Source organism: Crocodylus siamensis, chromosome 1 (assembly GCF_052110815.1).
Source record: "Crocodylus siamensis isolate JL-2025a chromosome 1, ASM5211081v1, whole genome shotgun sequence".
Classification (NCBI taxonomy): Eukaryota; Metazoa; Chordata; order Crocodylia; family Crocodylidae; genus Crocodylus; species Crocodylus siamensis.
Window position 1 is genome coordinate 269934746 of NC_143395.1, and position 25876 is coordinate 269960621.

Below are 25876 nucleotides of genomic sequence, written 5' to 3' on the forward strand. Positions count from 1 at the left end.
AAAAACCCCGAATGGTACTGATAGTGATGATTTATTTTCTGGCATGCACATACATGAGTTGAAATTATTCTATTACCTCTTTGATCACCACCAGTCAAACAGCGATTACATCAGTGATCAAAGAGGTAATAGAATAATTTCAACTCATGTATGTATGCCTTTTGAGACTCAAAGGACTCCTCCACAACTTTTCAAAATGTTGCAGCAGCCCATTCAGAAAACTAATGTAAATATTTATGAATAATATGCACATAATAACATAGTTAATTAGGAATTGATTATTAATCAATTAGATCCTTACAGTTATATTATACTCACCCCACTACCACTAAGCAGATTTGTGCTGCACGCCTCCTGCAGAGCTAGATCAGGAAGTGGCTGTGGCAGCCGCATGTGCTTTTGCCCTAGGGCTTTCCAGTCCAACCTTGCATGGTGTCTCCTGGAAACAGGCATGTTGAGCAGATAGAACTGTCCTGTGTGCCAGGAGGCATGTCAGAGCTAACTGAGAAATGGCTACAGCAGAAAGGTGCAGACAGGTGCCCTGTTTCTGCTGCAGCTCTTCCTGGCTCAGCTCCAAAGCGCCTCCTGAATACAGAGGTGCGTGAGGCAATTCTACCTAGTGGCAGTGGCATCTGTATCCAGGCTGCTGTCTCTGTGGGGTGACAGAGGCATGTACCTTGGTTTTCAGGAGTTACATAGAGCCCAACTGAGAGAGCTGCAGGAGGAGGGGGCATTGTATCTGACTGTATTACATTCTACAAGCAGGTGTGATGCTTCTGCTTTAGCTCTTCCAGGTTCAGCTCATGCAATGCAGACAGACGCACTGCCTCTGCTATGGCTCCATCTCAGCTGGTTTCCACCTCCCTCCTGAAAACCAAGGTAAGTGGGCCATTTCACCCCACAGTGGCATTGCAGCATGCTGATTGAGAACAACTGTATTAGGTGGTGAGAACTTGGGCACTACTAATGTAGGAACATTATGAACAGGCAATCTGAATGAAAAGTTCAGCCTCTCATTAATTTTTCCTATTAATAATGCAAGACTATTTCTCAGTTACCATGTTTTTAGGATTGTAAATAAAATGGGCTAGTTGTACTAAACTTGGTTGACGGTGAAAAATGTTAAAATAAGTAAGATGTCATTCATTTTATGAATATATATGTGTATTGCAATAAGGTATTAATATCCAATATTTATGCATACAAGAGCATAATTATCTTTGAAATAAATATTCTGAGACTAGATGCATTGAGTTAATGTATTACAACTTTGAATGCAACGTCTTTTAATTTCTTTGAGTAATATGTATGTGATAACAGGAAAAGGATTATTTAAACAAAATACTACTGTCTCCATAGCAATAATTATGTTTTATCTGGTAATAATATCCTAAATTTAGATTAATTTGGAAGCTATAACTTAAAGCAATAGTGTAAATTATCTCTTGCATATCTGCTCTCTAGCAAAACTCCACTTGACTCCTGCATGAGTCTTCTTCTGTTGCAGTTTGTTCTTATTTTTGTTCTGAATGCTCCACTTTATTGTTAAGCAGTAGAATATATTGATTTATTTTTACATCTAGAGACTTTATAATACTTTGCAAAAATCTTTTTCTTTACAATATTCCAGTTGCAGATGTTAACAATTATTACAAGACACCTAGCCCTTTATAGATGCAGTGTGCCGCTTTTTGAAGTTGCTAAGTGGAGCATCTCACTTAGTATAAATTACAGCCCCCTGCCCCCCTTGTTTTTAAGACTTAATTGCTTCTGTATCAGCTTTTCTTCCATTCTTGCTTGCTTATTCATCTGGACATATATAGAAAATAGTAGTGAGAGGCATGAGCAACCCAAAGATGTGAGAGCAGAGATTGGTGTGGGTTGAGAAGAAAGTGTCAACAAGTAGAGGGAAAACGTAGAAAGATGACTGAAGAAGAAAGGAGAAGGATGGCAGTCAAGTTGGTCTGTTTCTTTGTTTTGCAAAAGAAAAAAGTAAAAAATTAAATAAGAAATGAGAGAGAACATTATATGGTTGTTTTCATAATGGATATGGGCAACAGTGGATTTAGATTTGGGAAACAAGGGTCTATTCCTGGCTTTGTCACTGATTTATTTGGATTTGGATTTGATTTACTTCCTTTGTTTCCACTCCCAAACTGTCTGAAATATTTGGACTGTAAGTTCTTCAGGGCAGCATGAAGTGGAAAAGGGGGCCCTCATCTCTGTTACTTTGCCCTGTATGCATAGTTGTACTAATTAACAGAGATAAGGTTTCAAGGAAAAGAATAAATAAAAGATGAAAACGTAAAGGAGACCTATGGCAGGGGTGTCAAACATATAGCACACAGGATGCATCTGACTTGTGTTTCATTTGGCCCCTGGGGCTCCCAGAGGGGCTGAGTGAGTGGCAGCAGGACCTGCTTCCAAATTTGCAGTGATGGAGCTCTGATGGGTGAGTGGTGAAGGGGTGAGTAACAGCTGCATTAACCACCTCCACTTGCCCTGTTGCTGGGCCCATATATGTCCTGGGAGGCTCCCTGTGGTTTGGATCCAGCCCACAAGGAGCCCCACAGTTTGGATTTGGTCTGGGGGTGCAAGTGAGTTTGACTCCCCTGGTCATAAAAAATAAATAAATAAATAAACAACCCCCAAAAGGAACGTAGGTGAAACACAAGATGTGTAAATGGAATTGTGGCTGAAAAGTAAAGTAAAAGAAAATTGACCTGGGGGGTGGCAAACATTTAACTTACTTATTAATTGCTTCATCTATTTTGTGTTGTTTTATTTCTTTGGACTGTGTCCATAGTTCTCTAGATCTTGGAGGAAGAAAGGGTGGTACAATACTGTAAATTGAACCATGGGACATATGCCTGGAAGGCTCAGTGGGCCCATCCCCTGCTATTATAGGCAACTGTGGCATATAACTGTTCTCGTAAACTGGTCAAACTGTCCAAAAATTAGATTTTTTTTTTTGCTCTTGCTACTCCTGTTTTATGGTCACTATTGCAACTAGAATCTCATCAGGGTGGGGCTGCTTGCATTTCATAGATTTAATACATTTTTAGGGTTGCAAGGGACCTCAGTATATCATCAAGTCTGACCCCCTGCCCTGGGCAGGAAGGAGTGCTGGGGTCAGATGACCCCAGCCAGGTGTTTATTGAGTCTCCTTTTAAAGACCTCCAAGGTAGGGGAGAGCACCACCTCCCTTGGAAGCCCATTCCAGACTTTGGTAACACTTACTGCAAAGAAGTTCTTCCTAATGTCCAGTCTGAATCTGCTTTCTGTCAGTTTGTGGGCCTTGTTTCTAGTAACTCCGTAGGGTGCCTTGGTAAGTGGAGTATCTCCTATACCTTGCTGCCCTCCCCCCCCCCCCCAGCAAATTTGTAGATGGCCATCAGATCCCCTTTCAGCCTTCTCTTACAGAGGCTGAAGAGATCCAGGTCCCACAGTCTGTCCTCATAGGACCTTTCTTGCAGGTCCCTAACCATGTAAGTGGCCCTACTATGAACCCACTCAAAGTTATCCGCATCCCTCTTGAAGTGCGGTGCCCAAAACCAGATGCAGTACTCCAGCTGCGGCTTTACCAGTGCCGCATAGAGGGGAATTATCACCTCCTGAGACCTGTTTGTGATGTACCTGTTAATGCATGATAGAGTGTGGTTAGCTCTTTTGACCACTTTGTCACATTGTCAACTCAGGTTCATCTTTGAGTCAACTATGACCCCAAGATCCCTTTCTGGTGCTGTACTGCTTAGTGTCATTTCCCAGTCTGTATGTGTGTTGGTGATTCTTTCTCCCCAGGTGCAGTACTCTGCACTTATTTTTGGAGGCTCTGACCTAGTGAGATACATTGATACAAACTTTAACCTTGCTAGGGATACCCATCTTGGGCAAGTTGAGTAGAGGCCATACAAAAACTAATTTCTAGGTCCTCTAGGTTTTGGGAAGGGGGTGGATATGCGTTGGCCGGTTCATTTCCTGAGAAACTGCTCTCTTTCTAAAAACAAAGAAAAGATTTTGTTGAGCTTAATCTCAGATCCTTAGATCAGTTGCTCAAGGTCCCCTCCATGTTCTAGATAGGATTCTAGGATGTACAGACGAATGCTACAAGGTGGAAGTCAGCTGAAGTTATAAGGGAAATGAAAAATTAAAAGAGTATTGACAATCTTGGTGTGAGTCTAGATGGCTAGGATTTGATTGTATCAGACCAAACAAGAAAATGATGGTCAACTTCTGAAGGAAACAAAGTCATTTTGCTTCTGAGTGGAACCGTAAAAGATTCTGTAGGCAAACTGGTAAAACATTCATTGAGTCTAATTCAGTGGTGCTCAGCCTTCCAGGGCCATGGGCTGGATGGATGGCTTGGGGTCAGTCTGCAAGCCTGATCTAGCTTGGGGCTGGTGCTCAGCGTCAGTCCGTGGGTGTAATTATATGTACTGGTCTGGCCCCACATGCTGGATCTAGCTGTGGCACAGCCCTATGCACGGGGCCATGTCATCTGGTCCACAGGGCCTCCCACAGGTCTAGGACAGTGACAGTGTTAATTGCCGTGATTGGGAAAGCTCCAACAATTAACACTGCTACCATTCGCTCAAGACAAGATTTCTGGACTTGTGGGGAGCCATATGGGCCAGATGACATGGATCTCCAGGCGGGATTTGGTCTCTGGGCCAGAGACTGAACTTTACTGATCTGTGTTGATAGAGATGCTAGTTGGATGGGGTTATGAGAACTCTATGGAAAGGTTAGTGGGTCAGCTTTAGTTGCAACTACAGTCTAGTACAATGGACAATCATGAAAATACATAAATAGGTGGATTGGCCTAATCGGAGTTGTTGAACAGCTAGGTTTCAATCAACAACTTGCAAAACAGAGGTTACAGAAATCAGTATGATAGCAGATGATTCTAGAGGTTGTAGTCTTGAATACTGTTAAGTTTACTTAAGCAGCACCTTGCATAACACTCGTGACTTCATCTGTGATGCAAGTACTTAAATGGCAAATGCTACTTTTGAAAGTTGATTCTAGTATGGAAGGCTAATGCCATTAGTGCTAAAAGCATAAATTTAGTAACAGTGTACAAAACATTTGTGTGTGTGGAATGGAGTCATGGAAGAGAGAGAAAGTTAAACTGCATTCAGTGTGGATGTCTTCACTGGATATTTAGATATGTAAAACAAGAGACTAAAGAAAATGAAGATCCTGGGAGAAGTTGTACCATTTGTACAACTGTTGATAGTTACAAGAAGGTGGACTTACCTTAAGTATACTTTGAGGGTGCCAGATTACAGGCTCCCCCAACAAGCCTGGTTTTGGCAGCTGTAAGGCAAAGGTGGGACCTTTTGTTACACATTCAGTACTGAACATTAGTCATCAATGATTAACCTCTGCCACTTACTCACCTGATAAAGATGCAAGAAAAGGATTGGATAAGACTCTTACTGGAAGGTTGTTCCAGGACACCCCTCCTCCTCTTCCTCTTTCTCTCTCATTATAGAAAGCACCTTCTGATTACCAGCCTTAACTTATTCATAGCCAACTCCAGCTGATGTGGTTATAGTAGGCGTTGGCAACATTCCCCACAGGCCAGGCCTTGCTTGCTGAGCTGGAGCGCTTTACCTCTGCTTGTGTTGGGGCTGAGCAGTGAGAAGCTTCACTAGGGCTGTTGGAGACCGCATCTTCATTCATAGATTCATAGATGTAGGGTCGGAAGGGACCTTGTAGATCTTCTCGTCTGACCCCCTGCCCTGGGCAGGAGAGAGAACTGAGCTCAAATGATCCCAGCCAGGTATATGTCGAGCGTCCTCTTAAAGACCCCCGGGGTAGGAGCCATCACCACTTCCCTTGGAAGTTGGTTCCAGATCCTAGCCGCCCTGATTGCAGTAGTGCCGTCTAAAGTTTAGCCTAAACCTACTCTCCAACAACTTACGGCCCTTATTCCTTGTTATTCCAGGAGGCGCTTTGGGGAACAAGGTCTCTCCCAAACCCCGCTGGTCCCCCCTAGTAAGTTTATAGACAGCTACCAGGTCCCCCCTCAGCCTTCTCTTGCAAAGACTGAACAGGTTAAGGTCCCGTAGCCTCTCCTTATAGGGTGTGCCCTGCTGTCCCTGGATCATGTGAATGTCCCTCCTTTGAACCTTCTCAATGTTGTCCTGAAGTGTGGCGCCCAGAACTGGACACAGTACTCCGGCTGCACCTGACCAGTGTCCCACAGAGGGGGAGGATCACCTCCTTGGCCCTGCTTGTGATGCATCTGTGGATGCACAACAGGGTATGGTTAGGCCTACTGACCGTGTTCTCGCATTGTTGGCTTATGTTCATCTTGGAATCGGTGATGACTCCAAGATCTCTTTTTGCCACTGTGCTTTCGAGAAGGGAGTTCCCCAGCATATAGGTATGCTGCTGGTTCCTACTGCCCAAGTGCAGCTCCCTGCACTTGTCAGTATTGAATCCCATCCTATTCTCATTTGCCTACCCCTGTAACCTGTCCAGGTCCTGTTGTAATCTGTCCTTCCCTTCTAGTGTGCCCACATCACCCCAAATCTTAGTGTCATCTGCGAATTTAAACAGGCTGCTCTTCACCCCGTTGTCCAGGTCGCTAGTAAAGAAACTGAACAGTGCGGGACCAAGGACTGAGACCTGGGGGACTCCACTACCCACTTCTCTCCAGGTCGAAAATGACCCATCCACCACCACTCTCTGAGTATGACCCTTCAGCCAATTTGCAATTCATCTGACTGTGTAGGCACCAACGCCACAGTCACCTAGCTTTTTAATGAGCATTGTTACTGCTCCCTCTCTGCCCCTTATGGTTACCCTCTGCTCCTGAAGAGTCCAGAAAGTGATTGTATTGAATAGGATATAAATTCAAAAATTAACAAACTACAAAATTGTGGTGTATTTCCATGTACATAAATTCCCTGTCGTGATTTTTGCTATGGCTATATTGCAGAAAACCCCATAGATGTAAAATTGCAAAAGATCTGTTGGACCATCCAGTTTGAGCATTTGTATTGCATCAGTTTTCTTGGCTGAAGGAATAAAGCTTTCAGTAAATTATGGGGATACTAAATTTGTGCATGGTTTTTGGTTCAGTCAGGGGATCCAGGTTCATTTCTGCCTCAGTCACAGGTTTGCTATGTGTCCTTAGATGAGTTTCTTTGTGTAAAATGGTAAAAGATAATCTCTGAACTCATGAGACAGAATGATACATAAGCATTATTGCTTACACGTCATGGAAATATTCTAATTTGCTCGTCTTCTGGGTTTTCATTAGATTCCTCAGTCATTTGGGGTTGAAAAAGTGATGGGAAGTATCTACCCCTTCCCTCAGTCATAAAGTTGCTACTGTTTGCATGCAAGATGAGATGGGGAGAGGATTATTTTGAAGATTAAGTAATGACATTTAATGCTGAATCTATTTCAAATCAGATTTTTTAATATGCTGGTTATAGGTATACAAATGTTTGGCACTGAATAAGTTGGGTAGTTCAGCAGCAATCTCATCATGAGGTATTTGAAAGCTGTTTCCACAATAAAAAGAAAGAGAAGCAATCCTGTCACCCAGAAATATAGCAACAGATGTTTCCGCATTTGTTTTCAACAGAGGCACATAGAGAGTCTTGTTTATGTAAAAGGCATGTTTCTGTTGTGGTCAGTTCTATTGCCTTCCTCTTTTGTAGAAATGTTTTGGTAAGGGAAGAATAATGAAGGTGATACAAATCTTGTCTCTTGTAGGTGAGTTTGGTTTCCTATTTAAAAGCCATAGTATAAATTACTGCTTCCTGAGTTCTGCCTTTTTGGGTTTTGGGTCAAACTTGCTGTTGCTGGTTAAGGAAATAAATATCACTTTAGAGCTTGTGCTTGGTTCTTTTAAAATACTGATTTAAAATAGTGCTGTTTGAAAATCGGGAATCACCTGTACCTACTAAACGTGAAATGCAATATGGGAGAAAATGTTTGTGTTAGGACAGTGATTCAAAACTGTTTATTTTGGAAAGCAGTTTTTTTGCTGAGAATTGTGATGGTTCAGGGTATTGAGTATCCAAATGGAAAGAATGGAATACAGACTTACTATGGCAATTCACAAGAAAGGGAGTAGGAAGAAGAGTTGGGAAACTTGCTTTTTGTGATATTATCTGGGAGAAGGATGAGGAGGAGGCTGTCCTTTATAGTTCTGCTGCATCTGTGAAAAAGGGAACTGGGTTTAGTGTATTGATGGGTGGTGCAGGAGTGGTGAGTAAGATGTCCTTGTAATCCCCTAGGGAAAATTCTCAAGGTTTGGTAAGGTGACATGGGCCCATATCTGCCAAGATCCATAAGCTCATGTATAGCTTAATTTTGTGTGCACATTAGAACCTTGCTGAATTGGGAGATTTTTATAATGTTGCTTCCCTTTCTTGAATGGCTTACAAAATATTTAAAAAATCAGCTTTCTGTATTGGTCATTTTTTCCTTTTAAGGCATTGCCTAGATCAGTAATTCTCAGCTGGGGTGCCACATAATCCTTTTGAGGGTACTGTGGGATGGTATGCAATATTAGCACGGTTAGGTATGCAAACCCCTGCACAGTTTCTAAAGTAAACCCCTGGAGAAGACAGGTCAGAGTGGCACTTTAGGGACTAAGTAATTTAGAAATCCATAAGCTTTCTTCATCAGATGCAGAGATTTAAAATAGGAATCTATAGCATCAAGACCATTCTGACCTGCTGTAGTCTTTCTGAGTTCTTTGCAATGGAAGAATTGCTCTAATATGTCTGTAGTCAAAAAGGAATGACATTTAGGTTTTGAAATGGGTGTTAACTAAAATCAGACAAATTAGAGGGGTACCTTGAGTAGAAACAGACTGAGGACTGCTGGCCTAGATGCATGTTCTTCCAAAAGTCTGTCCTCATTGTCTCCTCTTCTCTATAGTGTGCATATGGCCAACTCTATAACTTTTATCTTTTTTTTTTCCCTTTTTTGATCATATTTTTCAGTCCATCGGTGCCTATATTAAAGGGTTTCTCTTTTCCTGTTTTTATTTCCAGTACTCATACTTTTCTCTCAGTGTGATTGGTTCATTTGATTTAGAAAGCATAATCATGACATAAAGCATCATGCATGACCGCTACCTCCCTACTGCTGCGCGGGGCATGTGAGGACTTCCCCCTTCTGTCCTGCTGCATGTCACATTGGTACGCCGAGTCCACCTGCAGCTTCCTGGAGTTGCTAAAGTACCTTGGGTTGCAGGCTGTCCCAGCAATGTAGGCTGTGCCCCACTTCTCTGCCTCCCACCTGCTTCTGCAGCCAAAGCAATGAGGGAATGTGGGAACAGCATGTGACACAGTCCGAGAGCCACAAGTTAACTCCTCGCATGTGGTGTGGTGGACTGCTAGTTGAATAGCTCTGATTGTATACCATCCATCTAAAACAGGGGTGAGCAACCTTTTCCAGCTGCAGACAGAATAACACCTGGGTCAGAGGTGGACAGTCAGGTGCTAGGACCCTACTGCTGCTACCACTTGTCTACCCAGTCTCAGCTATTGTTTATCTCCATGGTAGCCTGACAAGGAGGGTGCTTTCTGCCACTGAAACCCCATATTCAGTTGGTGGATATGACCCACCCATAGGTTGCCCACCCTGAAATATAATGTTCTTATAGTGATAGCCACATATTTATTATATTAGTTATACAAGATACTTGTATAACTTAGCAGTATAAGTGACATATAAAATATGATCAAGAAATAATAAGGGTCGGGCAAGAAATAGTAAGAGTTGGAGAGGATCTTGAAGAGTTATAAGTTGTTGCAGTGTTTTTTTTCTAGGTATCTTTATTTCTGCTGATCTTTGTATCATTGTGGGTTGTATCTAATCTGACACACTAGCTGCATCCAGATGAGTGTGGACATTTGGTTCCCCAGGGACAACTAGTAGCAGTGCGATTTATGCCACTGCTAGCTGTCCCCGGGGGGAATGCCTGTGCCATGTGCACTCTGGTGGCTGACAGGTTATTCTGGGTGGCATAAGGGAGGCTGGGTCCAGCACTAGGCTGGCCACAGCAGCCTTACCTGGAGCCCTGGGGTCCTCCTGGGGATCCAGCAGTGATCCTGGCACTCGGAGACTTGCCAGCAGCTGCAGTGCAACTCCTTCGGGCCAGGCTCTGGTTTTGAGCGGTGCACGCTGCCCCCTTATGTGCTGGTCTGCTTTTTTTTTTTTTTTTTTTTTGGGTGCAGGTTTTTTTCCACAAAACAGCTGAATGTACCGTATGTGGCACTGCACACATGTCTGTGGCATCATGTACTGTGGGGCCACACTAGTCTGGACACGACCACTGTTTTTTAAATATAGTAATAGTAAGTAATGTTGATACTGTTGTTTTTACTTCTCTTCAAATCTCCATGGTAGGAAACAACCCTACACATGTAACTGTGAGGTTTTTATGGAAAAAGTGCTAATAAAATGCATTGGTTCTTAGACCCAGGATTAAGGTGGGAGATGGCATCTTTGCCGTGATCCTATTGTCTGATGTACAGGATGTCATAAGAGGAACAGTACAAAAATTAACGAGCAGGATTCTGTGTTCTGGACCAGAAATACCCCTTTTCTTTCTCCCATTTCCCAATAGATTTGGGGTTTTCTTGGTTCAAGCGAAGGAGTTAGGTGTTGTATTCTTTTTTTCCATCTGATGTTTTCTTCCACTGTTTGACAGGTATTTCAATCTCATAGATTAAAATTAAAATTTTAAACTGTTCAGAGTAAAAAAATTACTTTCTTAAATTAGGTTTCACCATCATGTTATCTTGATGCAAGTTTGCTAATCCACCAGTCGTCTGTAGTCTTCAAGAAAAACCTGAAGACAAAAACTGAATTTCTAGAGTAAAGGAGCAGAATGGTATCTTTTTAAGCTTTTGTTTTTCATTTTGTAAAAAGTCTCCCCAAACTGGGGGTTGATTTATTCAAGCATTAGTTTAACCAGTTTTAATTATGAAATTAATGTTAATGTGTATTAAATATATAACAAGTTTCTTGAAAGATATACTGACATGGATAATTAAATATTGATGCTGTGTCTTAAAATTATTGACAATGGCTAGTTCACATTATGCATAAATTACCTGAAAATGTACTTTAAAAAAAATGAAACGTAGTACTGAGAGAATGTTTGAATAATGCAGGGGAAATAGCTTGCATTTCTTTGCCCTTTTCACATTCTTTTAAGTAGTAAAAGTTGCTTGATATTGTTTTGAGAAATTGCTTCATTTTTTGAACTTTCTTTGGTATAAATTTTAAGCGTGTCATATTCTTCTGTACAAGCTTTTATCATTTTTCTGAAAGTGGTATACCTTTTACATACTTGATTTTTGCCTATATTTGAACTTTTGTAAAACTTCATATTTATGTGTAGGTGGTAGGGGATTTGTAGTGCTTTATGTAGGATGATGAGCTTGAATCCAAGTTATAGAGTTTTGTTTTATTAAATTATAAGTTTTATAACCTCTGCATTCTGTACTTTTAGTCACAAGCTTTTTGGATGTGTTCTTCAAGAATAATTACTACAGAAATAATCTTGTGTTTTATATATTTTCTTTGCCTTTTGTAGCTTTCATCTCTCGGGTTTGCATTTATAAGTTAATTTTTTCCATTATGGGCACAACATTCATGTTCAGTGGGTTTTTATCTGTGTATTTTGAGTAAGTGCACATGTAAAAATAACGTATATGGTTGTGGTAAAAGGATTCCATTAGCCTGAAACAGCCACTTAGTTCACCTGTGGCTTCACCATTCCTATGTAGGTTATCCTAAATGTGTGCTGGCAATCTTTGTTGCATTATAATCCATCTTGCACGCATTGTATAAATCACGGAAAAATCATTTTGAAGAGAGTTCAAAAATGGGGTGGGGGGTGTATTTTAATTTTATTTTTAAATTCAAAACATTTGAGAGAGTGTCTTTATACCAAAAAAAATTAAGACTTTAAAACATAAGCCTTGCAGGTGCTTTGTCCATCATTGGGAAACTGATATTCTCCTCTTTCACGGTATAAATTTCTGATTTTACTGTAAAATTTTTCTGTGGCTTTGGAGTGTTCTTAGTTTTAGCAAACATTAAGTTTGGGTGGGAAAAGAGAATGTTCGTTGTCATTGCTTTGACTTCTGAATTTGTATTAAACTGCTTAGAAATTGGGATAGAATTTGGGTGTGTGTAGACAAGGGGATCAAAGGTGCAATTTATCACGTGTGTCACCATCATGGGAATATGTGTATGCTATATATCCATGTTTTGCTATAGGCAGAGATGGTACTTCCTGCTGTATTTGAGATTTCTTAATGCTTTCTATTACATGCCCATTCAGGCTGAAATTTTCTGTGCTGGATATCTGCCTCCAGCTAACTGTTTTAGTATGTTTCAGTAACAGTAGTTCAGTTGTTTTCAACAAGGAGGTTAGATAAAAGTTTCCTTATGTTGCTCATGTTAAAAATGTGTGTTGCACCTCTTATACCTTAGAGACTTGAAATTTGGTAAAGAAGTTTATGTCAGTACAAGCATGCACCTTCTGCTCTTGCAGGCGAATCCCACTATTTGCCTCTGAAAACAATCTGCATATACCGGTAATTAATAGAGGCTTGTTAGAGGCTGGCAGCATTTTTCTGCAAAGACTGTATACAGTGAGCATATTTCGTTCTTGCATAGCTCCTTTATGCTGACTGGACTGGGCATGGATTGTCTCCACAGAATGACAGAGCATGGCTCAATCTAGAGCTGCCAGATATGTAGGGACTGAGTGAGGCTTTCCCTGCAGTTGCCCTTCTCAAAACACAAAGATCTCACTGTGGTGTCAGGCATTAGCACAGAGAACAAGACAAGTGTCTGTTTGTAGCTCTTGGTGTTCATCCTGCTTGTGTCCAGACAGGCAGAGGAGTGAAGAGGAAGCAGCCTGACTTGCCCAAATACAGTGGCAAGAGGACAGGGGAGGTGAGAGGGTGACATATAGTTTTGGAGGGATAGGGTAAAATGGGGACAGTAAGTCTGTAGTCAGTTGATTGATTTCTCTTTTTCTCTGTTTTCAAACAGGAATTCTGTTTCACCATTCATGCCACATCATCAAATTGCTTCAAAATTCACTGGCAAAAATGATACCTACTATTAATATCAGTTGGCTAGGGACAGATGCGCCTTTGAAGTGCTTTGAATTCAGAACACTTCAGTGCCATACAGATATGCCTGACCTTTTATTGAACTCCTTCAAACCCTGGAGCAGAAGTACTTTTTAGCTAGGGGGTGTCATAGGTGGTTGTATTGTCCTGCAGGGTGGGGAGTAGGGAGAAGTGGGACAGACTGCCACTGAGTGCTCCCCTGTGTACTGAGCTGTCCTCAAGACCTTCTACAAGTTCCTGAGGGTGGAGTGCACAGAAGAGTATACACTGACTTATGGGATGAGCACCGTGGAATACCGGAGGATAAATTGATTGACCTCTCATCCTCTACTGGAGTCTACCGACATTTCAGGAAGTGCTGCAAAAGGAAGCACTTCAAAGATGTTCCTCATCAGGGGTGTGCAGTCAGTAGATTTGCCATTTTGGAGACCTTCTCGATATCGGCCAATATGTCTCCTTAAAAATCAGCTATCAGTATTGGGCCGAAAAATCTCTTATTGGTGCACCTCTGCTGCTTACCAAACTTTTTCCTGTCCCCCAGGCAACCAGTGTGCCAGTTTTGCCATCTGTCCCAGCAGCATGCTGCTGAGCACGAGGTGGGCAGGTGCATAGTTGCAGTCCAGCTCCTCCCCCCCACACTGTCTGCCTCCTCCTGAACCTTGTCTATGCCTCAGGAGCAGGCCTCCACTGTTGAGACGCATGTGAGACCCCACAGAAGCAAACAACCATCCCCAGGACACCTCTCACCAGCCCCGAGACAGTGGAAAGAGCAGAACAAAACAGAGTGAGGGCCTGTCCCTGCCACCCTTAAGTGGCACCAGCTGGATCAGTGATTCTCAACTTCTTTTAGCCTTAGAGGCCCCCTCCACATTGTTTCTGAATTTAGGTCCATCTTGGCGATTTTCAGCTGGGGTGCTGCAAAATTCAGAAAAGTTACGGTGTTATTTTTAGCAGTACATCTCAGCACTGGTATGATTTCCTTTGGCAGGGGAATGGAATATATTATCTGTTATAAAAGTGTGTGTGCGTGCGTGTGCACCTTTTTAGGTGTAAGAGTGATGTGTGTGATCAGTTCTAATCCAGAAGAAAGTGTGCCCAAGGTATCAAAAGTTCGGGAAACACTCACATACAGGCTGGCCGGGGGTTGGAATTTTTCCCTTTGTGCCAGCATTTCCTATCTATTTTGCAAGGCAGAGAGATGAGTAATAGAAAGCTAATAGAACGTGAATGTAAGCACAGTTTGGTTTTGGAATAAACACCCACAATGTCCTCAAGGTATAAGAATGTTTGCTTCCAAATTCTTTTTCATGTAACATGCACCAATAATGACACAAGTTTTCTGCCTTTCTGATGAGACTGGAAATACAGCACTGCTTGGTAGTACCTATAACCATTATTTTATATAGGAGACAATGGAAAATGAGAACCAGGAGGGTGAGGCGGTACATTACCACGAGAGAGGCATGGCCGCACCCCCTTGGACTGTGTCGCATACACAGGGGGCATCTTTACATGTGCTCTGGGGTGAAGGGAGGGAGCTTTATTTAGATCAGCTCCAAGAGCCACTTTAACTAAAGTGCCTACAGTCTCACATGTATTTGGTGTTGTGCATTTTAAAATGACAGCAAGGGCACCTTAATTAAAGCTTGTTCAATGAGCTTTAGTTAAAACACCTCCACCCCCATTTTGAAGCACAGGGAAACACTGAATATACATGATGCAGAGGTTGCTAGAACGTTAATTAGTACAGTCCAGCAGACTCAATTGAGCAATTGAGTATTGGTGCTTGGTGAGCTCAGATCCTGGATTCGTGCAAGCGGTGAACTATGCACTATGTTAGAAGTGGACTATTTTTAGAGGAGTGGAGCAGCCACAGTTCCACTTGAAGATACTCAGATTTTTTTTTTTTTTTAAAGTAATTTTATTTTATTTAGGTGTGCAAGTGATGGCTTTAAGACCATTCCTGAAAAAGGATTTGAGTGCTAAATGTTTGGCAAGTAATCTTTGAAATGAAATCCAGAACCCGGTGCTAGCCACCTAGGCTCCATTCAGGATCTCTAGCTTTGGGAAGCTACTTAGAACTAGCTAATAGGAAATGGTGAGGTAAAGATTGTGTCTAACATATCTCCAGTCCCTAGAGCTTAACGTCCACACTCAAGGTCACAGGAAGGTGCTTTCGTCCATTTGGGATCCAGAGCCTGGAACTCAAGGCTGGTGCCCACTTCTATAAGAGAGTCTAGTGCGTAGAACAGTTGTCCAGGATCTGAGATTTGTTTAGTACCTGCTGAGTCTAAGGAAGTTCCAAACCACATCTTCCACCTCACAGGGGAATGCCCTAATCGCCTGTTGGCTGATTAGGATGTTGGTGCTCCCTGACCTTCCTGTTTAAAATTTGCAGCAGAGTTCAAGATTCATAGTCGAAGCACAAAAGGTGACATACTGATACAAAGCTGGTGGTTAAGCCACTTTCCTGGAAGGTTGGGGAGGGAAAATCCTGGGTCTGTGCTCCAAGGTTTGTTTTGGGCTCTTTTCTGTATTTATTTATTAAATAGTTATTAGATTAAAAACTACAAAAGTGGGAATCCTGGGAGTTTCATGACTCTTATTATCCATTGACTTCTTAACAGGAAGTACAGAATCAGCCCTTGTAGCATAGACCCAAATCCAAGACTCTTCCCTTCCAGGTGTGTGCCAGAACAGCTAGGGTGAACAGGCCACGTCCCTCTGGTGTTTGCCCTTTTTAGATCCTCAGATTTTGAATTCTTTGTTCTATTACAGCACATCTTCAACAGGAAAGGGGGAAGAGTACCCTAGCTTGGTGCTTAGGATACTCTACTTTCATAGATTTCATAGACATTAGGGCTGGAAGGGACCTCGGGAGATCGAGTCCAGCCCCCTGCCCAAAGGGCAGGAAGTCAGCTGGGGTCATAGGATCCCAGCAAGATAAGCATACTTCGGAGGTGGGAGATGTAATTTAAACCTCCAGGGGCTAGGTGAGGACCTGAACTCAGGTCCTCTGTATGAGTAAGCTCACTTTTAGGCTATTAGGACTTTTAAGCACCTTGTTCTCTTCCAGCCATGCTTTAGAAGTAGACTCAATTTATTGTAGGGAGACTAATATCGTTTGTGTGCAACTATTCTTGAAGCACATCTATCAGATAGGGCCTGTCATGGCATTTAGGTGGAGAAATGCCTAGTTTCTGGACCCTAATTAGGTTTGGATGGAGGATGGGCACCAAACTACTCAGACTGGGGTTGTGGTCAGACTCCAAACAGAAAGTTGAGAAATACACATTTTCAAATAAAAAAGGGAGTTACTTCTTCAGTTCAGACACTTCTATGTTAGACTCCAGTGATTGGGGAGGTTTTGGATTGCAATTTTGGATACAGATTTTGCTTCTTGCATCCTGCTTTAGTTTTCTAAGCCCTCTGTTGGATCTGTTGTGTAGGTACTGAGTTTGAAAACATTAGTTGTTATGTTTCAATCATAATTTGATAAGCAGGAAAAAAGATGTTGCCTCTGCAAACATTTTATGTATGTGGTTTATAAAGTTTAAGTGTTCTAGTACTTGAATGCAATTGTTCTCAAGGTTTACCTGAATAAAATTATGCATTATAATGTGTTATTAATTTAATCATTAGATTGCTCTACATGTTGTTGTATATCTGTGGTCAACATTTTAATATTTTTTAAATGTATCCTTAGGTAAAAACATCAGAATTTTATCGATACTCCCGGCAGCTGCGACACGAGGTTGACCAAGCCATGAATTACTTTCATAATGCTCACCAACAGCCTTTGATGGAAATGAAATCCAACAGAATTCGTTCTGCCAAACCGCAGACTGCAGTATTTAGAGGAATGATAGGACACAGTATGGTAAATAGCAAAATTCTTCTCTTGCACAAACCAAGGGTCTGGTGGGAGCTAGAAGGTCCTCAAGTACCTTTGCGACCAGACTGTCTTGCTATTGTCAATAACTTTGTGTTCTTGTTAGGCGGGGAAGAACTGGGGCCAGATGGTGAGTTTCATGCTTCATCCAAAGTATTTAGATATGACCCAAGACAAAATTCTTGGTTGCGAATGGCAGACATGTCTGTTCCACGTTCAGAGTTTGCTGTTGGCGTTATTGGGAGATACATTTATGCAGTGGCTGGGCGAACCAGGGATGAAACATTTTATTCAACTGAGCGGTATGATATCACTGAAGACAAGTGGGAATTTGTGGATCCCTATCCAGTCAATAAATACGGACATGAAGGAACTGTGCTGACTAACAAATTGTACATCACTGGTGGAATTACATCATCTTCAACTTCTAAACAAGTGTGTGTGTTTGACCCAAGTAAGGAAGGGACGGTGGAACAGCGAACAAGGAGAACTCAAGTGGTCACTAACTGTTGGGAGAACAAATGCAAAATGAATTATGCAAGGTGCTTTCACAAAATGATTTCCTATAATGGTAAGCTGTATGTCTTTGGTGGTGTCTGTGTGATCCTGAGGGCCTCTTTTGAGTCTCAGGGGTGTCCCTCTACAGAGGTTTATGACCCAGACACTGATCAGTGGACTATTTTGGCTTCTATGCCAATTGGTCGGAGTGGTCATGGCGTAGCTGTTTTGGACAAACAGATAATGGTTCTTGGAGGCCTCTGTTACAATGGTCATTACAGTGATTCAATTCTCACCTTTGATCCAGAGGAAAACAAATGGAAAGAAGATGAATACCCCCGGATGCCCTGCAAGCTGGATGGCTTACAAGTGTGCAGCTTGCACTTTCCTGAATATGTACTGGAGCATGTTAGACGTTGCAGCTAAAACAAAGCAAAAAAGCCCAATACAAAATTATTCTTTATTTGACAGGGAATTGAAGCATATTTAAATCCTTTGAAGACATTCATTTGTAAACATGTATTAAGTGCATAGAGAAATGGGGTATACAGGAAAAGCATCTACCACGTGGATTAGAAATGCTAATAACTGGTCTGGTATTGTGAAAGGTTTGTTTTTTAAACCTACATCATTAGCCTATGTAGGGGGAAAGGAGAAAAATCTATTTTTCAATGTGCTTACTTTTTCTTCCTCTTTCTTTGTGGCCTTTTATGCCCATGCAATAAGTTTGTTCTGTTTGATGGCCATCACAGAATCATGCTTCTGGAACCAATTGACTATAGTGAGCCATTTATGGGAAGGGGGACAGGGCGAGGATAGATATTATGCGTTTTTATTTTCTTATTTTATAAAGTGTCAAAATAGGATATACAGCAGGCTTACAAGGGAAAGACGTAACTTAAAAAGCAGTGAAAATACTCTCATTTTGTTCATGTAAGCTGTCTTTAACCATTTTCCCACCATTTGACTATTTGCAGTCCAGTTAGACATTATCATTTTTTCCTCCATAAATACATTTAAAAATGGTCTTAAACTTTTTGCATGGCTTTTTCTGGTTTTGTGTAGCAGTACCAGTAAGTCTGTCAAAATGCAAATGATACATTTTTCTACTAAATTGAAAATGAAACATTTTTTATACTTAAAACACTCTTTCTATGCTGCCTTCTATCGTCTGCATTGTGTTTGTTGGTGCGTAAAATATATACACACACGCATACACTTTTAAGATCTATATATAATGCATCTTTTTATGTGCAGGTAGGATATTCTATTTTAACTAGTGCACAGATTCAGCCATATCTGGTGAATTTTAGATATAGTAGTATCCTTTAATGAATTAAATATTGACAAAATTCTTAAATTACTGGAGGCCTCGTTTGGTATCAAAGTAGCTTATCTTTAGTATATACTAAGTGATTCAGTCACATATAAAATCTTTATAATAATGATGCATAATGAGCTGTTAACGATTTGACATTTTATAAGTTATTTTTAAAAGATAAATGTCTTACTCAAGTTTCAGTCCTTCAATTTTGAACATTGCCCATTTTTAATAGAAATCAGAGATGTGTTAGTAAGCATGAACAATCCTGCATTAATGTCCAGTTATTTTCAGAACTGAGTGTAGTATAACTTATTCTTAACAATGGCATTGCTTGTAATGGTATTGAAGCAACAACATCTTTTTTTTCTTTCTGGTCCCAGTTGTCAACTGACATGAACTATCATGTTTTTAAAACATAGAGAGTTTGGTAATTGGACACCATGTACCATTTCTGATCCTTTTTACAAGCCAGTCCACAAAACTGTAGATACTGACTTTATCTCCCCTGAATTGAGATTTGTGATTCAGAGGAGCCTAAGTAACTGCAGCATGTTGTAGCACTTTTTTAACTTGTTTGATTTTTGCTGACAGATGGGTGAGAATATCCACAAGTATAAACACGGTTAAAAAGTTCAAATCCTAATTCATCTGTGCTCGTGTGAAATGAGCATCTAGAATCAAGAGGAAAAATATTGGCCCTGAGAAGTTCAAGGCTGACATCAACCTCAGATATACAGGTGCAAACTGCTGAGATTAAACACCTGCGTAACTTGTGAAGTATTATGTTTGTGTGCTTCATGTATGCAGTAGATTTTAGAAGATAGTGAGTATAATGGTTGAGAATTAATTTTTATTTTAGCATCTCCCAACCAGAAGTCACTGTAGAAAAGGAATGTACAGTACTCAGGGAGTTCAAAGCAATGCACTTACAAGGGACCAAATACACCCCAAATTTACTGTGGTAAAACGCAACTAATTTATTTGGCTAGACTAAATTAGAACTGGCTAATGGAAATAAACCTATTTTGTGACAGGTACTATGCTAACCTTTAATGTTATCTTTTGTTTCCTTGTAATAATATTTTTTCCAAGCTTTCAGTTTAAGATATGTGAGGATATGGCATGGCAAATTTGCGGATTTTACTTTATTTTTTAATTTGCACTGATTCTACAAAATAGAATTATTTCTATAGTATTTTATTGAAAGAAAGAGGATACACAACTATAGTTGCAATGTTAAAAGTTGTCTAAGCCAACCTTTGGCTGGACCAAATGTTGACATCCAGTCTTCCAATATAGACTAAGGCCTAAAATTAAATGTAAATGTCTGCTTTTTGTTATCCGGTATTTTCCAGTTTCCAAAATGTGAGTTGTAAGTTGTTCTTCTCAAAAATATTTTTTCTGGCATATATCAAAGCTCCCATCTTTCCATGAAATTTATGCTCGGGTGTAAAGGTCCACTGGTATCAATAAGGCTCTAAGCTTATATGCAGGTGCCTACATTCATCTGATTGAAGAATCAGGGCTCAAGAAATGTTATCTCATATTTTCCCCTGGTTCTTGCTCCTGCTATAATTAGGTCATTTCCTAACATGTTAAATATATTAAGTAGCAAAGAATAATTCTGCTTCCTAGTTAGGCTTGTACAATCCCTTAATGTATAGTCCCTTTGAATAATATGGCTGACTTCACCCTGTTCATCTTGGGGTGATCCGGGGAATTGGTGTGGTTCTAGAAATTTGGTCTTTTTGTGAGTCCAGTATATTAGAATAAAGAGAAATGGCCAAGGTTGTTGAATGGATATATAGGGTTATGTTCCTGAGTCTGTGTTTAAGCACTTGCTTAAGTAGCCAGATCCTGTGGAGTCCTGAAAAGTCATCAGTACCCACTACAGTTGGAAGAGAATTCACTTTTAAAAACCAGAGCATGTATGTAGGTGATGTGTTTTAATTAAATCCAGGCTTAACTTGAGGCACCACATTTTGAATATTCTGCTCAAGGCTAGTAAAACTAATCCTGTAAAATCCTAACTTGAACTACTTTGGTTTCAGCTTCACTGAAATTGTCTCAACTAAGGTGCTGGCTGTAACTATCTGAGCATTAGGAATGACTAGAACTGCTAGATTTCAGAATGGATGGAATATGTAAGACTGTTTTGTTGTATTTTACCATGCTTATTTCAAACATGAAATATGTAATTAACTCGCATCTTCTTTTTTTTTTTTTTAATTATGTAGCTTTTGAAAAGGATTTATTTTTATTACATTTATGGTATAGCTCAGAAGTCTTCTTTTCCTGGTGAAACATTCTGTTAATTACTGTTAGTACTCTTACTCCAAATAACCTAGTCAGTTTTTTTAAAAAAATTCAGGGCTGGCTAATCAAAAATTCTGTCCCCCCTATCAGGATCTTTTGAGTCTGGTTATTAATTTATTGTAGGTTTTGTACCATTTCAATGCCTTTAGTTCTGTAGGCAACAGGTAAGTCTTACCCTTGGTTAGTAAATCTGTTTGTTTTATCTTTACCCTTGCCCCTACATTTTTCTTTGCAGTGCCAAGAAAGTCTGATTGCATGTAACACTACTTTTGAAACCCAGCACATAACCTGCTTACTGTCTAAAATGCCTCTGTGTTTAAAAATAAAGGCCACTGCGAGTAAAAGGCCAACCTATATATTTCTCAATTAATTCATAGTCTCCATGTCTAAGGCATGTAATTTGCCCTCCTGATTCCAGGGGTGGGGAATCCTGTTCCCTTGAATGCTGAGTACTTCAGGAGTTTTCATCTGGAGCTCTGGATGATCAGTACCTTGCCAGTTAAGGTTTTGTGGAACAGATTTACAGAGATTTGCAGCTCAGTTTTCATTTTAGGTGTCAAAGTGGCCAAATTTTCAGCCTTTGGTCATTACTGTAACATGCAGGAAGGGGGCAATATTCGATATAGCAGAAGGAGGCAGCTATCATTTAGAAAGCACTGTTAGCCTGTGGCAATTTAAAATTAGACTTACAGCCTATTTCCTTATGCTTAATACTGTTAGAACACTTGGGAGCTTGGCTTTCTGTGATCTTACAGCAGTCAGTTTCTAAGCTCGGGTGGTTTGTAACCTTAATACTGTCTGTGGGCCCTAATGTGTTCAGCCATTTTTCATCCTTCACCAAAAGCAAAGGATAAAATTTAGCAAAAATTGATTAAATTAATTTTAAAATAGAAATCAAATATATACATATATTCATCTCACTTTAGACTATGACTACTACTTCACAGAGTGAGGGTGTTGGGGGTTCCAGCTATTCTTCTTAAAACAGGAAACTATAAACCTTACCTTCCTTTTGTGAATGAGGAAAAAGATAAATTTTAAGTAACATTTTAATTTACAGAAATATTCTGTCTTTATTGAGAGATTATCTCTCCCCTTTCCCTTCTCCTTACCTCCCAACAAAACAAAAGTAGTAAAATTGGTCCCACGTTCCATGAACACTTACTTAATTTTACATATGAGAGTAATCCCACAGATGTAAAATTAAAAAGTATGTTAACCATTTAAAACAAGGCATATGTTCACATGTAAAATTAAGTCTGTCCTTAAGTGTTTGCAAGATTGGAACCGTAAAAAAAAAACAGCTTTCCTTTTCCTCTTCCTCCTCTCTCCTTTTTCATTTATATGCACCACAGTACTTTGTGAAACATGTTATATCATGATGGCAACACTTCCTCAAGGGGTGTGAAAACAAGTTAAAAAGAAAAACACAAATAAAAAGATATCTGCTATTTAAAAAAAAAAAAAAAGCTAACCAGTATTTTATAACCAACAATTTGAGATTTTAATGATGTTTGTAAGACAATCTGACAATGCTCAAAATAAACACTAATGACTACTTTTGCCTCGGTATGTTATTTTTCAGGAGTTGTTAGTAACTTAATTTCAGTTTGTATAAGAGGTTAAATGCTGAGTTTGAATAAAAATAAAGGAACAACATTCATGGAATCTAATCTTGGCAAATGTAATAGATGGCAGTAAAGTAGATTTATTAAGCATAGCTTTCATGGACACTCCCTTTCCCCCAAATTTCAGTTTGTTTATATGCTCTTTCAGTATTTTTAATGATAAAATTTAAGTAGCTATTCTTTGGAATTGAGTTGGTAGCTAGGGGTAAACCACTTTCTGTTTCCAGTGATACTGTTAAATACTGCTCTGGTAAAAATTGGTTGGGAAAAAACCTAGAAAACGAAATGTTACATAACATTGCAATAGTAGCAGTGCTTGGGGTGGGGTGAAAAGAAGCTAAGGTAGGGTGGGCTTTTTATTTTCTCTAGGAACTCCCCTAATATATTAATTTAAACTATCAGAAAAAATGAAGGGAAGAGCAAACCAGCCTTCTGAAATCCTTTTGCCCCTGTGTAGTACACTATTTCACAGATAATTTTTAAAACGTTCTTTTTTTCTGGTGGGTTGAAGAATGTAGTTCCACTATAGTCTCAAATTTTCAGTGCGCTGTATCAGCTGATTGTAATGTTTTCAAAATAAATGTCCCCAGGAAGGTAATGGGAAATTTTATTTTCTAACTATGCCATGTGTACTGTAGCAATTGCAAGTTCTTTGCCTATTATATATATATATAGAGAGAGAGAGAGACAGGAGAGAGAGATCTTTGTGTACATTTTGGATTGTCTAATAACCACCCAAGGACTGCTATATAAATCTTAGAATAATTTAAGTTTAGCCTTTTATAAATGTCTTACAAAAGCCTTTGTTTTTGGCAGAAAATAAATTTCCTTGGATGTGGATATATGTTTAGACATGCATATGTGCTCCATTTTTTTGGGGTGTTTTTTTTTTTTTAATGGGGAAAAATGTATAAAGTGTGTATAAAGAGAAGTGTAAATAAAATATTTTTAATCTTTAAACACATCCCTGTGTTATCTGTCATATCTAAGGTCAATATCCTTAGAGGCTTTTTTTCCACAGGACAAAATGGGTCCACTTGGATAAGTAGTACTTTAAAAATATGAACACCCTGTTCTTGATGCTAGCATTAGTAATAGCCAGAGTAGCTTCAACAAAACAAGTTGCACATATTTGCCTATTTTATAGGCTTTGATTTTTTTTTTTGCCATATTTTACAGTTGTGCCCTTCAAAAACATTTTCTTTACAAATGTGTTTCTAGTGTATTCAATGTGCTCCTTGTGGTCTAGACTTAAACTCCATTTGAGACAAGGAAGGTTTTTTTTAACTGTTTTGATCAGGCCCAAACATTTTCAAAAGAGATTCCTGTTTTGACTGGGTTTTTTTCCAAGTGCAGAAAGTTGTTGCATCCTTTTTTTCCCCCCTGATTCTTTCTGGAGAATATGAAAACTAACATTTTCCAGAACCCTGCTGTCTGGTCTGTTGTCATAATTCATTGTCTGTCTTTTGGGCTTTTGTTCATAGGTAAATATTGCATCTTCAATTTTGGCAAGATTTAGGATTGTTATCAAAACTGGGCACAGTGATCAACAATATATACAAAAACAAATATAAAATGGCAGAGAGCTGCGCTGTAGTGCCCCCTGGCTTCTGGCTTGAGCCGCTCTAGGCATGTGGCTGCATTGCCCGAATCAAAGTAAATGTCTGTTCGGTTGTTTTTTGGTTTAACCTCTGCAACTTAGACTAGCTTGCAAAGACTACATTGATTCAACTGTGGGCTTTTTGACTCTTTGTACTTACTGGGTTGTACGGCTGTCTGTGATGCAGCAGAATGAGCTTGCTCACTCTCTCTCACTCTATCCTGGGATTTATATTCCCGTTTTTCACAGCCCATTCACTCCCTGATGCCACTCTTCTGTCACCTACTCAGTATAATCACCTTACTGCAGTAGCTTACTTATATGTTGTGTCTTCCTGAAAAAGTAAATGCTTCTTCAATTTAGTATTCCTTTTCAGTACTGATTTTCCATCTACTGCTTTTGGACTATTCTGTACTTTTCCAACTCCAAACACCATCAATTTTTGTCACCATTAGCAATTTGCCTCCCACTCCATTTATACTGAACACAAGGAAAATCAAACACCACTCTGTAAGGTTTTCTATTTGGGATCTCTCTAGAGTTACAATACATGGTGATTTGGCCACTTTGCCCAAGGGCACCTACTGAATAAAGCAAGAGTGTAAGAAAAATTAAAAGGACTTTATCAGCATTATTCCTGAAGAACTTAAGGTACAGGAATGTATGTCTGGTAACTTGACTGGGATTTTCCAAATATTAAACAAATATCCTGGAATATTCAATTTGTAGGAAACTTATATTTACTGATGCATTTCATTTCTACACACGTCCACTTGGTATTGCTCTGTGTTTCGAGTAGAACAGGGAGACCTTTATTTGCTTTTTAAGTATTTCATTTGATCGATCATTTGCATTATTTAGTTTTAAGTGCATCTTTAAAAAGGAAACTGTTTGGATGATAGGAACATGAGAGAGATCAGATGTTTTTATTCCTACCCTCTGAATTCCATCTGCTATCTTCCACCATGCAGATTTTGCCAAATCGGGGAAAAACATGGATCATTGTAGTTGGGCCATTATGTTTTCTTTATCCCCAGCACTCCAGGCCTACTTTCCTCCACCTCTTTTTCCTTGCTGTTGAAAACACAAATTGTTTAAGCAACCTAGTGAAAAGGCATTTGAAACTTCAATGTAATGCATTTCAACAGAAGTAGTAAAAGACAATTCACACCAGGCTGCCCAATTAAGAGCCAGCTACAGCTGTTTGCTGAAGCTTTAACTTCTAAGGCACTGCTTCTCCAAACAGCTGGAGTTCATCAAAGCTGATCAGAGAAGCAGCCCCCTTTGAAATAATAGCAGTATCAAGTAGTTGTAGCACCTAAGCAGTCCTGTGCAGCTGTTTGCTGTGGCTATACATACCCCCTCCCTAGTTTACAACTCCTCAGGGGCTGATGAACCTAGCTTTGCAAAGAATGTATTCTGCTGTATCCTCTGATGTCAGTAGAAAGTCGTTTGAATTATAGCAGTTATTCAAAGAGA

The 25876-nt window shown here is 39.9% G+C and overlaps 1 protein-coding gene across 1 annotated transcript in view; it reads left to right on the forward strand.

The window, feature by feature from the left end:
- The window catches only part of KLHL15 (kelch like family member 15), a 41978-nt gene extending 19182 nt beyond the window's left edge, over positions 1-22796 (forward strand). Inside the window, exon 3 of the mRNA XM_090062176.1 lies at positions 16846-22796. Within this exon, the coding sequence (XP_089918302.1) occupies positions 16846-17955 (1110 nt within the window). The 3' untranslated portion in view covers positions 17956-22796. The remainder of the gene's footprint in view (positions 1-16845) is intronic.
- Positions 22797-25876: the final 3080 nt, after the last annotated feature.